Source organism: Notolabrus celidotus, chromosome 15 (assembly GCF_009762535.1).
Source record: "Notolabrus celidotus isolate fNotCel1 chromosome 15, fNotCel1.pri, whole genome shotgun sequence".
NCBI classification, from domain to species: Eukaryota; Metazoa; Chordata; class Actinopteri; order Labriformes; family Labridae; genus Notolabrus; species Notolabrus celidotus.
Window position 1 is genome coordinate 21,362,203 of NC_048286.1, and position 13,020 is coordinate 21,375,222.

A 13,020-nucleotide genomic window follows, 5' to 3' on the forward strand; every position below is an offset into this window, starting at 1 on the left:
AACAGTCATTTAGTGTGCCCTCTTAGGTAGATTTGATTTTAGTGTATTTATTGCCTGTACATATAGTTGAAATGATTTTCAAATATTCTTTTTATTTAACAAAAGAAGTCATCATGTCTTTGGCTGCTCTTCTTCTCCCCTCTCTGTCTCCCAGGAGTTGGACAGCAGCCTGGAAACTCTGACATCAGCTTTTGAGAAAGCCACATCGGAGAAACTACGCTTTCAAGAAGAAGTCAACCGCACCAACAAGACAATAGAACTAGCTAATCGGCTTGTCAAAGGACTGGAGGTTGGCACAGCAACAACAAACGTGAAACATGTGCCATGCATTTTTCTTATAGTCCAGAAACATGTTACAGTAGATCTGAAAGTGCACATCTTGTCAGGATTTCATACATAACCACTTCAGGATGTAGGTGTTTTAAGAATAGCACTGTGCCTCTCTTTAGTGTCTCACTCTTTGTATACATGTGCATGTTTCAGAGTGAGAACGTGCGCTGGGACCACTCGGTGGCTCAGTACCATGAACAGGAGGAGACTCTTAGTGGGGATGTCCTCCTAACAGCAGCCTTCATCTCCTATGCTGGCTCCTTCTCCAAGAAGTACAGGAGAGAGCTACAAGACAACCTATGGATGCCTTTCCTGCGCTGCCAGAAGGTCACAATGTTAAAGAGATTTTACAGAATATAGAAGAGCACAGTCTTTGTGACAATTAGTCCCGTTTTCCTTACCCACCTGACTCTAACACTCTCTGTCATCCTACAGCTGCCTGTCCGTTCAGTAGAAGATTATGTTGTCTTTCCATTTCACTCATTTTGACTCTCTCTCAGGTCCCCATCCCCATGACAGGAGGTTTAGATCCAGTGTCCATGCTGACTGATGATGCAATGGTGGCCCAGTGGAATAATGAAGGCTTACCAGGAGACAAAATGTCGACTGAGAATGCGACCATCCTCACCAACTGTGAGTACTGTTGTTAAACACACTGTTTTTCATCCCTACAGCAGTGATAATTGATTTTCTGTAGGAAGCACTGAGTGTGTTTTGTTTGTCAAATCTCCCCGTGTGGGTCATGTGAATGTATCACTACAGGTGAGCGATGGCCTCTTCTCATTGACCCTCAGCTACAAGGAATCAAGTGGATCAAGAGTCGCTGTGGAAGCAGCCTCAAGGTTGTCAATCTAGGGCAGAGAGGGTGAGCGTTTCCAAGTACCAGTTTTGAAATCCTATGAGAGGTATAAGGCTTTTAATGCTGACCTTTAACAGGGTTCCCACGCGTCCTGGAAAACCTGGAAAACAGTTGACCAGTTTTCCAGTACTGGAAAACACTTGGAAAGTGGGAGAAAAAGTAAAATGTCCTGGAAAATCACATATAGTCCTGGAAAATTATTCCAACATGGCTGCGTTCGACCTGACCCGATTAACAAAACACATCCCCATTCATTGAAAGTTGAGTGCACGCTCTGCTGGAAAAGACAGCGACACAGCACAACTTTTTTCACATCTTTTCTCCTTCACTTCATAATCATGCATTCACAGAAAGCAGGGGTATATTGTTTATGTTTTATGGTACATTTGGCTCAATTACCGTACTCTAGCTCAGTTGTTCTCAAAGTGGGGTCCTGGGACCCCTGGGGGTCCGCGAACCATAGCCTGGGGGGTCCGTGAAATAATTTGAATACATTTCTAGTAAATCATAAAATTGTGCTGTGTCATTACAAAACAGCATACACCATTGTTATGATACCATTTGGTGGCTCGAAGGGATATGTGAGTCTTGTTACTGTTAATTTTCTGAAAGCATTTAAGATCAATTACTTGAAAAGTATAAATGCTGTCATGTTGAGTCCACAAGGAATGAAATGTCCCTCTGTTTTAAAGTATACAAGTGGTATTTACTTGATTCAAATTGAGGTGTTATCTGTTTATCACTATGGTACAGGTCTGAAGTATTTACATTGATACATTTTACAATACAAATAGTTCCAAGGGCTAGGGTTAGGGTTGTGATAGGGTTATGATTAGGGATTAGGGTTAGGGTTGTGATTAGGGTTAGGGTTGTGATTAGGGTTAGGGTTGTGATAAGGGTTAGGATTAGGGTTGTGATTAGGGTTAGGGTTATGATTAGGGTTGGGGTTAGGGTTGTGATTAGGGTTAGGGTTGTGATTAGGGTTAGGGTTGTGATTAGGGTTAGGGTTGTGATTAGGGTTAGGGTTGTGATAAGGGTTAGGGTTAGGGTTGTGATTAGGGTTAGGGTTATGATTAGGGTTAGGGTTGTGATTAGGGTTAGGGTTAGGGTTGTGATTAGGGTTAGGGTTGTGATTAGGGTTAGGGTTGTGATTAGGGTTAGGGTTAGGGTTGTGATTAGGGTTAGGGTTATGATTAGGGTTGGGGTTAGGGTTGTAATAAGGGTTAGGGTTAGGGTTGTGATTAGGGTTAGGGTTATGATTAGGGTTAGGGTTGTGATTAGGGTTAGGGTTATGATTAGGGTTGGGGTTAGGGTTAGGGTTGTGATTAGGGTTAGGGTTGTGATTAGGGTTGGGGTTATGGTTAGGATTAGGGTTAGGGTTTGGGTTAGGGTTAGGATTAGGGTTAGGGTTAGGGTTGTGATTAGGGTTAGGGTTATGATTAGGGTTGGGGTTAGGGTTGTGATAAGGGTTAGGGTTAGGGTTGTGATTAGGGTTAGGGTTGGGGTTAGGGTTAGGGTTGTGATTAGGGTTAGGGTTGGGGTTAGGGTTAGGGTTGTGATTAGGGTTAGGGTTGTGGTTAGGGTTGGGGTTAGGGTTGTGATTAGGGTTGTGATTAGGGTTAGGGTTAGGGTTGTGATTAGGGTTGAGGTTATGGTTAGGGTTAGGATTAGGGTTAGGGTTAGGGTTAGGATTAGGGTTAGGGTTAGGGTTAGGGTTGTGATTAGGGTTGGGGTAATGGTTAGGGTTAGGATTAGGGTTAGGGTTAGGGTTAGGATTAGGGTTAGGGTTAGGGTTAGGGTTAGGATTAGGGTTAGGGTTAGGGTTAGGGTTAGAGTTGTGATTAGGGTTAGGGTTAGGGTTGTGATTAGGGTTAGGGTTATGGTTAGGGTTAGGATTAGGGTTAGGGTTAGGGTTAGGATTAGGGTTAGGGTTAGGGTTATGATTAGGGTTAGGGTTAGGGTTATGATTAGGGTTAGGGTTAGGGTTATGATTAGGGTTAGGGTTAGGGTTAGGATTAGGGTTAGGGTTAGGATTAGGGTTAGGATTAGGGTTAGGGTTATGGTTAGGGTTAGGATTAGGGTTAGGATAGGGTTAGGGTTAGGATTAGGGTTAGGGTTAGGATTAGGGTTAGGGTTATGATTAGGGTTAGGGTTATGATTAGGGTTAGGGTTATGATTAGGGTTAGGGTTAGGGTTATGATTAGAGTTAGAGTTAGTGTTAGGATAGGGTTAGGGTTAGGGTTAGGATTAGGGTTAGGGTTAGGATTAGGGTTAGGGTTAGGATAGGGTTAGGGTTAGGATTAGGGTTAGGGTTAGGGTTGTGATAAGGGTTAGGGTTAGGGTTGTGATTAGGGTTAGGGTTGGGGTTAGGGTTAGGGTTGTGATTAGGGTTAGGGTTGGGGTTAGGGTTAGGGTTGTGATTAGGGTTAGGGTTAGGGTTGTGATTAGGGTTAGGGTTGGGGTTAGGGTTAGGGTTGTGATTAGGGTTAGGGTTGGGGTTAGGGTTAGGGTTGTGATTAGGGTTAGGGTTGTGGTTAGGGTTGGGGTTAGGGTTGTGATTAGGGTTGTGATTAGGGTTAGGGTTAGGGTTGTGATTAGGGTTGAGGTTATGGTTAGGGTTAGGATTAGGGTTAGGGTTAGGGTTAGGGTTAGGATTAGGGTTAGGGTTAGGGTTGTGATTAGGGTTGGGGTTATGGTTAGGGTTAGGATTAGGGTTAGGGTTAGGGTTAGGATTAGGGTTAGGGTTAGGGTTAGGATTAGGGTTAGGGTTAGGGTTAGGGTTAGAGTTGTGATTAGGGTTAGGGTTAGGGTTGTGATTAGGGTTAGGGTTATGGTTAGGGTTAGGATTAGGGTTAGGGTTAGGGTTAGGATTAGGGTTAGGGTTAGGGTTATGATTAGGGTTAGGGTTATGATTAGGGTTAGGGTTAGGGTTATGATTAGGGTTAGGGTTAGGGTTAGGATTAGGGTTAGGGTTAGGATTAGGGTTAGGATTAGGGTTAGGGTTATGATTAGGGTTAGGGTTAGGATTAGGGTTAGGATAGGGTTAGGGTTAGGATTAGGGTTAGGGTTAGGATTAGGATTAGGGTTAGGATTAGGGTTAGGGTTAGGGTTAGGGTTATGATTAGAGTTAGAGTTAGGGTTAGGATAGGGTTAGGGTTAGGGTTAGGATTAGGGTTAGGGTTAGGATTAGGATTAGGGTTAGGTTTAGGATTAGGGTTAGGGTTAGGGTTATGATTAGGGTTAGGGTTAGGATAGGGTTAGGGTTAGGATTAGGGTTAGGGTTAGGATTAGGATTAGGGTTAGGGTTAGGATTAGGGTTAGGGTTAGGATTAGGGTTAGGGTTATGATTAGGGTTAGGGTTAGGGTTAGGGTTAGGATTAGGGTTAGGGTTAGGATTAGGATTAGGATTAGGATTAGGGTTAGGGTTAGGATTAAGGTTAGGGTTAGGGTTAGGGTTAGGATGGGGTTAGGGTTAGGGGTAGGATTAGGGTTAGGGTTAGGATTAGGGTTAGGGTTATGATTAGGGTTAGGGTTAGGATTAGGATTAGGATTAGGATTAGGGTTAGGGTAGGATTAGGGTTAGGGTTAGGGTTAGGATTAGGGTTAGGGTTAGGATTAGGGTTAGGGTTAGGGTTAGGGTTAAGATTAGGGTTAGGGTTAGGATTAGGGTTAGGGTTAGGGTTAGGATAGGGTTAGGATTAGGATTAGGGTTAGGGTTAGGATTAGGGTTAGGGTTAGGGTTAGGGTTCGGATTAGGGTTAGGGTTAGGATTAGGGTTAGGGTTAGGGTTAGGATTAGGGTTAGGGTTAGGGTTAGGGTTAGGATTAGGATTAGGGTTAGGGTTAGGGTTAGGATTAGGGTTAGGGTTAGGGTTAGGGTTAGGATTAGGGTTAGGGTTAGGATTAGGGTTAGGGTTAGGATTAGGGTTAGGGTTAGGGTTAGGGTTATGATGAGGGTTAGGATTAGGATTAGGGTTAGGGTTAGGATTAGGGTTAGGATTAGAACCAGAACTAAATGTAAGCATACAGAACCAGAACCAAATTCATGCAAACAGAACCAGAATCAAACTGAACCAGAACCGAACTAGAACCGAACTAGGACCGAACCAGAACCGAACCAGACCCGAACCAGAACCGAACCAGAAACGTGCCAGAACCGAACCAGAACCGTACCAGAACCGAACCAGAACCGAATCGAACCGAAGTAGAGCCAAACCAGACCCGAACCAGAACCTGAACCGTACCAGAACCGAACCAGAACCAGAACCGAACCGAACCAGAACCGAACCAGACCCGAACCAGAACCTGAACCGTACCAGAACCGAACCGAACCAGAACCGAACCAGAACTGAACTGAACCATAACCGAACCAGAACCAAACCAGAACCGAACCAGAACCGAACCAGAACCGAACCAGAACTGAACCAGAACCGAACTGAACCAGAACCGAACCAGAACCGAACCAGAACCGAACCAGAACCGAACCAGAACTGTTCCAGAATTGAACCAGAACCGAACCGGAACCGAACCGGAACCCAATTAAACCAGAACATACCAGAAACGAACCAGATATGAACAAGAACCGTACCAGAACTGAACCGGACCGAACCAGAACCGAACCAGAACCGAACCAGAACCGAACCAGAACTGAACCAGAACCGACCGGAACCGAACCGAACCAGAACCGAACCAGAACCGGACTGAACCAGAACTGAACCAGAACCGAACCAGAACCGGACCAGAAGTGAAACAGAACCGACCCGGAACCGAACCGAAACAGAACCGAATCAGAACAGAACCAGAACAGAACAGAACCAGAACAGAACCAGAACAGAACCAGAACCGAACTCAAGCAAACAGAACCAGAACCAACTCAGGTAAACAGAAACAGAACCAACTCAAGCAAACATAACCAGAACCAAACTAGAGCAAACAGAACCAGAACCTGACTCAAGCAAACATTATTTATGTCCTCAGGTTGACATTGAGAAAAATCAGATGCCTCAGCTTGGATGGGCTGATCCGATTTCTCCTCCCAGTGAGTATTTGCCCTGTCTTCAAGAAGACTCTCTCTGAAGGAACAGATGAAGCCAGGATACACAGCCTCCCCTCCATCACCTGTATCCTATATCCTCACATATGATTGGCCGCATGGCCACCATGCTGACCAATCAAAACAAAGTTCTGCTGTGAGCAGAGCTGGGGCTGAGCACTGTGAGAGCTAAGCAGGGAAAGGAAAAAACTGGGAGCCGGCTCTCTCTTGATGCGAGCCGGCTCTTCTGATTCACCATAAAGCATCGGCTCTCAGAGCCGCAGCTTTTGATCATGACACATCACTAATGTGCTTAATCTGTGTTACAATTATGAGGGGGTCCTTGGACAATTTTCTCACCTGTAAGGGGTCCCTGGCTCCAAAAAGTTTGAGAACCCCTGCTGTAGCTAGTAGGAGTGCAAACTCCTGATAGTGAAAACAAACGGAACAAAAGGAGTGACACAGCTTCACAGAAACTCCACGTTGTAGACATCGCTGATCATAATAGACATCACCATGCAAGAAGACAGTTTACATTTTTTAAATCTCTGAGAGATCTTCAAATGCAGAGTGCGTCTTTACACCGGTGAGATTTCTTCAGAGTTTACGGTAACTCAAATAAAAAAACGTGACATTTGCTTTGTTTCATATCGACCACTTAGCAGGATGAATATCATGATTAAGCAGGTATATTTTGAGTCTGAGTTGAGTTGAGAAACATTTGTGGCCATTTTTGTCATTCAGATCTATTTAGGTCAGTAATGCACTGATCCTCTGATCATTATTATTATTTAATTATTTCAGTAAGGCAGCTTCCAGATTCCTTTGCTGACTCTTTTGTTTTTTTCTTTGCTCATTTTATAATTTTGGGAAAAGAGAAAGCTGAGATGTTGCCCATCATTGTTACTTGGTTACACTATAAAGTGAAGTGCTGTACATCTGTGGTTGCATTATTCTATTATCAATTTGCCATATTTTTTAAGTATGTAAGAGATGATTTCATTGATAGCCATAGACTACATGTCTTTCAATGTGGACTTACACTGAGAGGAACATATTAGACTATTTAGGAACTAAATTAGGAACTAAATTTAGACGGTCATACCAGCTTGATCATCAATGAAAATTTCCTGGAAATGTCCTGGAAAATTATCTCTGGAAAAGAGTGGGAACTCTGTTTAACTATGCTCTGGACATTGATGTTTCCCTCATTTCCAATGTCGTCAATTAGAAACAGTGACAAACACGTATAATCTTTCATGAAATAAAAGATTGATTAAAACAGATACAATTTGAGACACAGTGGTCAGAAATGAAAGTCTTCAATTCTGCAAAAGAGGGAATAGATGTTACCTTGTGGGAAAGAGTTTACGTTGAAGTATTAGTAATATAGCTCTCTAGTTCTTTGTTCGATTATATCTTTCATTATTTTGGAGATTTGGAAGTATATCAGCATTTTTTATAATGTGTATTTCATCTATAAATGCTAAATGTTGTTCCAGGTATGTCGATGTGATAGAGCAGGCTGTTGTGGCAGGAGAAACTGTCCTCATAGAGAATCTGGAGGAATCCATCGATCCTGTCATTGATCCTCTGCTGGGACGACACACAATCAAGAAGGGCAGGTACCAACATGAAACACACGTCTATATGTTGCTGTTAGCTTTCTGTCTTCTTCTCCTCTTGTGCTTTACTCTTCTTCCCTCTGTACTGCTCTCTGACAGCTGTATAAAGGTCGGGGACAAGGAATGTTTCTTCCACCCGGGCTTCAGACTGATCCTCCACACTAAATTGGCCAATCCTCACTATAAGCCTGAGATTCAAGCTCAGACAACTCTTATCAATTTCACTGTGACAAGGGATGGTCTGGAGGACCAGCTGCTGGCTCAAGTGGTGAATCAGGAAAGACCAGACCTCGAGCACCTCAAGGTGGGTGGAAAGAGTTAAAAGTATCCCATTTTCTCCACATGGAAAAATAGTAACTATGAGATAATTTCACATTAAGAGTTAGGTAATATGTGTGTATATAGAGTAAATGCAGGGATACGTACTGTATATCGTCAACCTATTAAAATAATGGCCTAAGTCATTTTTTGACGAAAATTAGTTTTTGGCCTAAATCACCTCTTGATAATTCTGGCTACCTTTGGTAAAATCGCCTTAATCCTTAGTTGAAAGGATTATGCTCTTTATGCCCTATAGGACAATGGCCTATGTCAAGAGGGTGACTCAGGCCATTTTATTCTTATCCTATGTCAACATTTTTGATTCTTTAGGATATATCCATCCAGTGTCATCACTTCTTTGACAATTTGCCACATAGTTAGGCAAATCAAGATGACAGAGAATTAAGATTCAGGGGATAAACTGAATAGTACTGGGATAGGTAAAAAAAAAACAGCAAAGAAGAGCTGGACAAGTGAGGAGAGGGACATACCTCCTTAGCGTTTGATTGACCTGACATTTGTTCAATTTAGGTTAGAGTTATTAACATTTTGAGTTTCCTTGATGGAATTAAAGGACAGTTAATAGTCAGGTTTCAAAAAGTTGTCAAAACTGGATGTTGAAATGGGTTAAGTTCATTAAAAACCCAGCAAAGAAGACCTGGAGAAGTGAGGAAAGGGATTGCCTCCTGACCAGTTTGATTTACCTGACATTTGTTTAATTTAACTCAGGGTAATTTCAGTTTTGAGTTTGCACTATGGAATGAAAGGGCAGTTTAAGCCAGGTTTAAAGTTGCCTAAGTCACACTTGAATGTTCGAAAATTGACCTAAAAATATTGATATACCTAAAGTATGAATACTATACTAGAGTAAATGTGTATATTGTATTACTACCATAACAATGACAATGTGTCTGTTTTGCTGGTGTTTCCTTCAATACCAAACTGAGGCAACTTGTGTTTGATGAATGAGAGGAATTTCACTCCCTAAATGATCCAAGCTGTTTGCATTACCTCTCTGCAGAGTGACCTTACTAAACAACAGAACATGTTCAAGATTGAGCTGAAGCTTCTGGAGGATGAACTGCTGACCAGGCTGTCAGCTGCAGAGAGCAACTTCCTGGGTGACAACGTGCTGGTGGAGAAGCTTGAGACCACCAAGCACACAGCTGCTGAGATTGAGATGAAGGTAACACTGTTAATGCGTTTGTTAATGCATTCCCCTGTATTTCTCTCTTTTACTGTATTTTATTTCCCTCTTCCTTCTTCTTTTTTCTTCCTCCCATGCCCTCTTAGGTCCTTGAAGCTAAAGTGAATGAGGTGAAAATAAATGAAGCCAGGGAACATTACCGCCCTGTTGCTGTCAGAGCTTCTCTGCTCTACTTTATAATGAACGATCTGAACAAGATCCACCCCATGTACCAGTTCAGCCTCAAGGTAAGCATGTGAATATTAATGTGAATAAATGCAATGATAAGTAGCTGAACTGAAAGATCGACCAAATCCGCTCTCCCTCTTGTTCTCAGGCCTTTAATGTGGTTTTCCACAAAGCGGTGGCAATGGCAGAGGCAAGTGAGGATGTGAAGAGCAGAGTAAACACACTCATAGACTGTGTCACCTACTCCACCTTTAACTACATCAGCAGGGGACTGTTTGAGAGAGACAAGCTCACCTTCACCGCACAGCTGGCCTTCCAGGTTAGTATGAGTCTGTGTCAGTATAAAAGAGATATATATATATATATAGAGAGAGAGAGAGAGAGAGAGAGAGAGAGAGAGAGGCTTCTCTTACTGAGCTCTTTGTCTCTCAGTTGCTCCTGTTAAGTAAGGAGATAGATGTGAGGGAGCTGGACTTTTTGCTACGTTTTAACATCGACCACACTTACGTCAGCCCCCTGGAGTTCCTGTCTAACACAGCATGGAGCGCCATAAAGGTGATTGCACACACACACACACACACACACACACAAACACACACACACACACACACACACACACACACACACACAAACAAACACACACACACACACACACACACACACACATACACAAACACACACACACACACACACACACAGAGGACTTTTGGTGTCTCACATAAATAAAAGGAAAGATGAAAACACCACCTGCTGTGCGTCATCCTCGCCCAGGTGATGAGTTTCACTGATGAGTTTCGAGGTCTGGATCGGGACATTGAAGGCTCTCCTAAACGCTGGAAGAAGATGGTGGAGTCAGAGTGTCCAGAGAAGGAGAAGTTTCCTCAGGAGTGGAAAGGAAAAAGCTCCCTGCAGAAACTCATCATGATGAGAGCCCTAAGACCTGACCGCATGACCTATGCCCTGAGGTGACTATTTTTCCGTCTTGGTTTTGTTATGTATATTGGTTTTTTTTTGTTTGTTTGTTTTTTCAAGATTTGTATTGATTTTTCACATTTTAACAAAAGAAAGAAAACAATAACAGTGCTCTTTACAGTAGAAAGATCATCGGAAACAATTGTTGGTCAAACATTCAGATTAAGACAGAAATAAATAGAAAAATAAAAAATAGAATAAATAAATATTCCACCATCCAAGCTCGGGAATCTCCAAAAACAGATAATAAGTAATAGTGATAATAGTTTCTATATCAGTAACAGAATAATAATAGTAACTAAGAATGTATATTTGACAGCAATATCAGCAATAGCCACACTATTACCAAAAACAAAAACAAACAAACCTGAATCTAAGTCCTATGCCCCGGAGGGTGACTCCAGTGGAAGACATGATTCCCCTTTTTTACAATTTCCTGGAGGGACGGGGGCAGATATTTTATATAAGCTGACCATATTTTTTCAAACAAGTAATCATCTCCCCTCATTCATGCAGTTAAACTTTCAAATGGGAAAACTTTGTAGATTTCATGGTGCCACTTTGTAACTGTGGGAGGTTTGTCACTTATCCATCTTTTTAGAATACACTTCCTAGCCACTAGCCAGAAACAAGAGTTTGTCACACAGCTTAAAATCAGTTCGACTCAGGGACAGTGTTCTGGAAGGTAAGCGCAGTATAAAAAGGCCTTGGTCTTTGGAAACCTTCACTGAGAAAATATCACTCAATTCCTGTGCTATGTTACTCCAAAATCTAGAAATCTTGGGGCATTCCCAAAAGTAATGGAAGTGTCCCCCAACACGTTCTTTACATTTAATGCACAGTATCGTCTTCGATATATTCAGCACCAAAATCATGTTCCCATTTCTAAATGAACGTGCGTGTATCTGAGGGATCCACAGAGTTGAATAGAGAGTATGGCATCAAAAGAAAATGTTTGTGTATATGTTTTTAAACTTAATTTCCTCATAATACATTTGCTTGTCACTTTTTTTGTGAACCTTGACGCTTTCTACTCTATTGATTGGTAACCATAGGAACTTTGTGGAGGAGAAGCTCGGGGTAAACTTCACAGAGGGTCGAAAGACTGAATTTGCAAAGTCCTTCAGAGAAAGTGGTCCAGCCTCTCCTGTGTTCTTCATCCTCTCGCCTGGAGTGGATCCACTGAAAGATGTTGAATCACTGGGTACTCAAACAGAATAAACACGCACAAGCTGCATGTACACACACACAGAAACCACTTCTGCAGTATTATGTCAATATAAGAAAAAAGACTTCTTTATCACCATGATGATTAATAGAGTAAGAATATTTTTCAGTGGGAGCACGACTTCTAATTGTTTTCTTTGTGTTCACAGGAAGGAAGCTGGGTTTCACTATCGATCTTGGGAAACTTCACAATGTGTCCCTGGGTCAAGGCCAGGAAGCTGTGGCTGAGGTTGCCATGGAGAAGGCTTCAAAGGAGGGTCACTGGGTTATACTGCAGGTCTGAGAAGAGGATGGTGTTTACCGTAAACATAGGGATTGATAAATGATGTCTTTTTTTTTTTCTTTTTTTTAAATATTCACCAATTAGTGTATATACATGTAGTCGATACAGACATACTAACAAGTACAAACATTATAAAACATGGAAGGACACATTTATACACTTGTGAAGAGAGAGACGACAGAAGAGAAGAGAGGGGGAAAAAAGGAACCCAAAACAGAAAAAAACGAAAACCGAACAAAAAAGAAAAACAAAATAATAATAATATTAGCAATCAATAAGAGTAGTAATGTGGCAATATATTTTAATAAGAGTAATCAATAAGTAAAATAACTCTAAGGCCAAAGGGGATGAAGAAAAAGGAATGATAATAACTCAATTGAAAAGAAAAAGAGGGAAAAAAGAGATTACATGATGTCTTATCAAAGAAAAGACATATTTTACTCAATGATAACCTGTCTGGTTTTGCAAAATAATGATTGACCTAGTTTTTGTAATTATTCCTAATTTTTTTATTGCTCACGCAAAACAAATAAAACTAAATCTTCTTAGAATAAGTGTTTCTGAAATTTAGAACATTATTACAACACTTAAAATGTCCCACTGTCTCCTCACATTCTTAACTAGATTCAAATTGTGTTCTCACTCCCCTCCCTATAGAACATCCATCTGGTCGGTCGCTGGCTGGGTTCACTGGAGAAGCTCCTGGAGCGCTGTTGTGAAGGTAGTCATCCAGACTACAGAGTATTTATGAGCGCTGAGCCAGCACCAACACCCCAGGAACACATTATCCCACAGGTAGAGATAAATCTCAGTCAGGTCACCTCAATGATAGACAAGGCAGCCTCCTGGATATCATTCCTGCTCTCACATTGCATCGCTGCTATCATGATTTCCCTCAGGGCATTCTGGAAAACGCAATCAAGATCACAAATGAACCGCCGACAGGCATGCATGCCAATTTGCATGCAGCTTTGGACAACTTCGACCAGGTGAGTAC

The 13,020-nt window shown here is 42.0% G+C and overlaps 1 protein-coding gene across 1 annotated transcript in view; it reads left to right on the top strand.

Annotated features, from left to right (window-relative positions):
• The window catches only part of dnah9l (dynein, axonemal, heavy polypeptide 9 like), a 55,477-nt gene that overhangs the window by 36,690 nt on the left and 5,767 nt on the right, over positions 1-13,020 (top strand). The window contains exons 69-83 of the mRNA XM_034702920.1: positions 155-289; positions 484-657; positions 831-963; positions 1,093-1,195; positions 7,723-7,845; positions 7,945-8,149; positions 9,188-9,352; positions 9,460-9,600; positions 9,690-9,860; positions 9,974-10,096; positions 10,313-10,506; positions 11,569-11,717; positions 11,890-12,017; positions 12,681-12,818; positions 12,923-13,012. Coding sequence (XP_034558811.1) covers positions 155-289; positions 484-657; positions 831-963; positions 1,093-1,195; positions 7,723-7,845; positions 7,945-8,149; positions 9,188-9,352; positions 9,460-9,600; positions 9,690-9,860; positions 9,974-10,096; positions 10,313-10,506; positions 11,569-11,717; positions 11,890-12,017; positions 12,681-12,818; positions 12,923-13,012 — 2,172 coding nt within the window. The remainder of the gene's footprint in view (positions 1-154; positions 290-483; positions 658-830; positions 964-1,092; positions 1,196-7,722; positions 7,846-7,944; positions 8,150-9,187; positions 9,353-9,459; positions 9,601-9,689; positions 9,861-9,973; positions 10,097-10,312; positions 10,507-11,568; positions 11,718-11,889; positions 12,018-12,680; positions 12,819-12,922; positions 13,013-13,020) is intronic.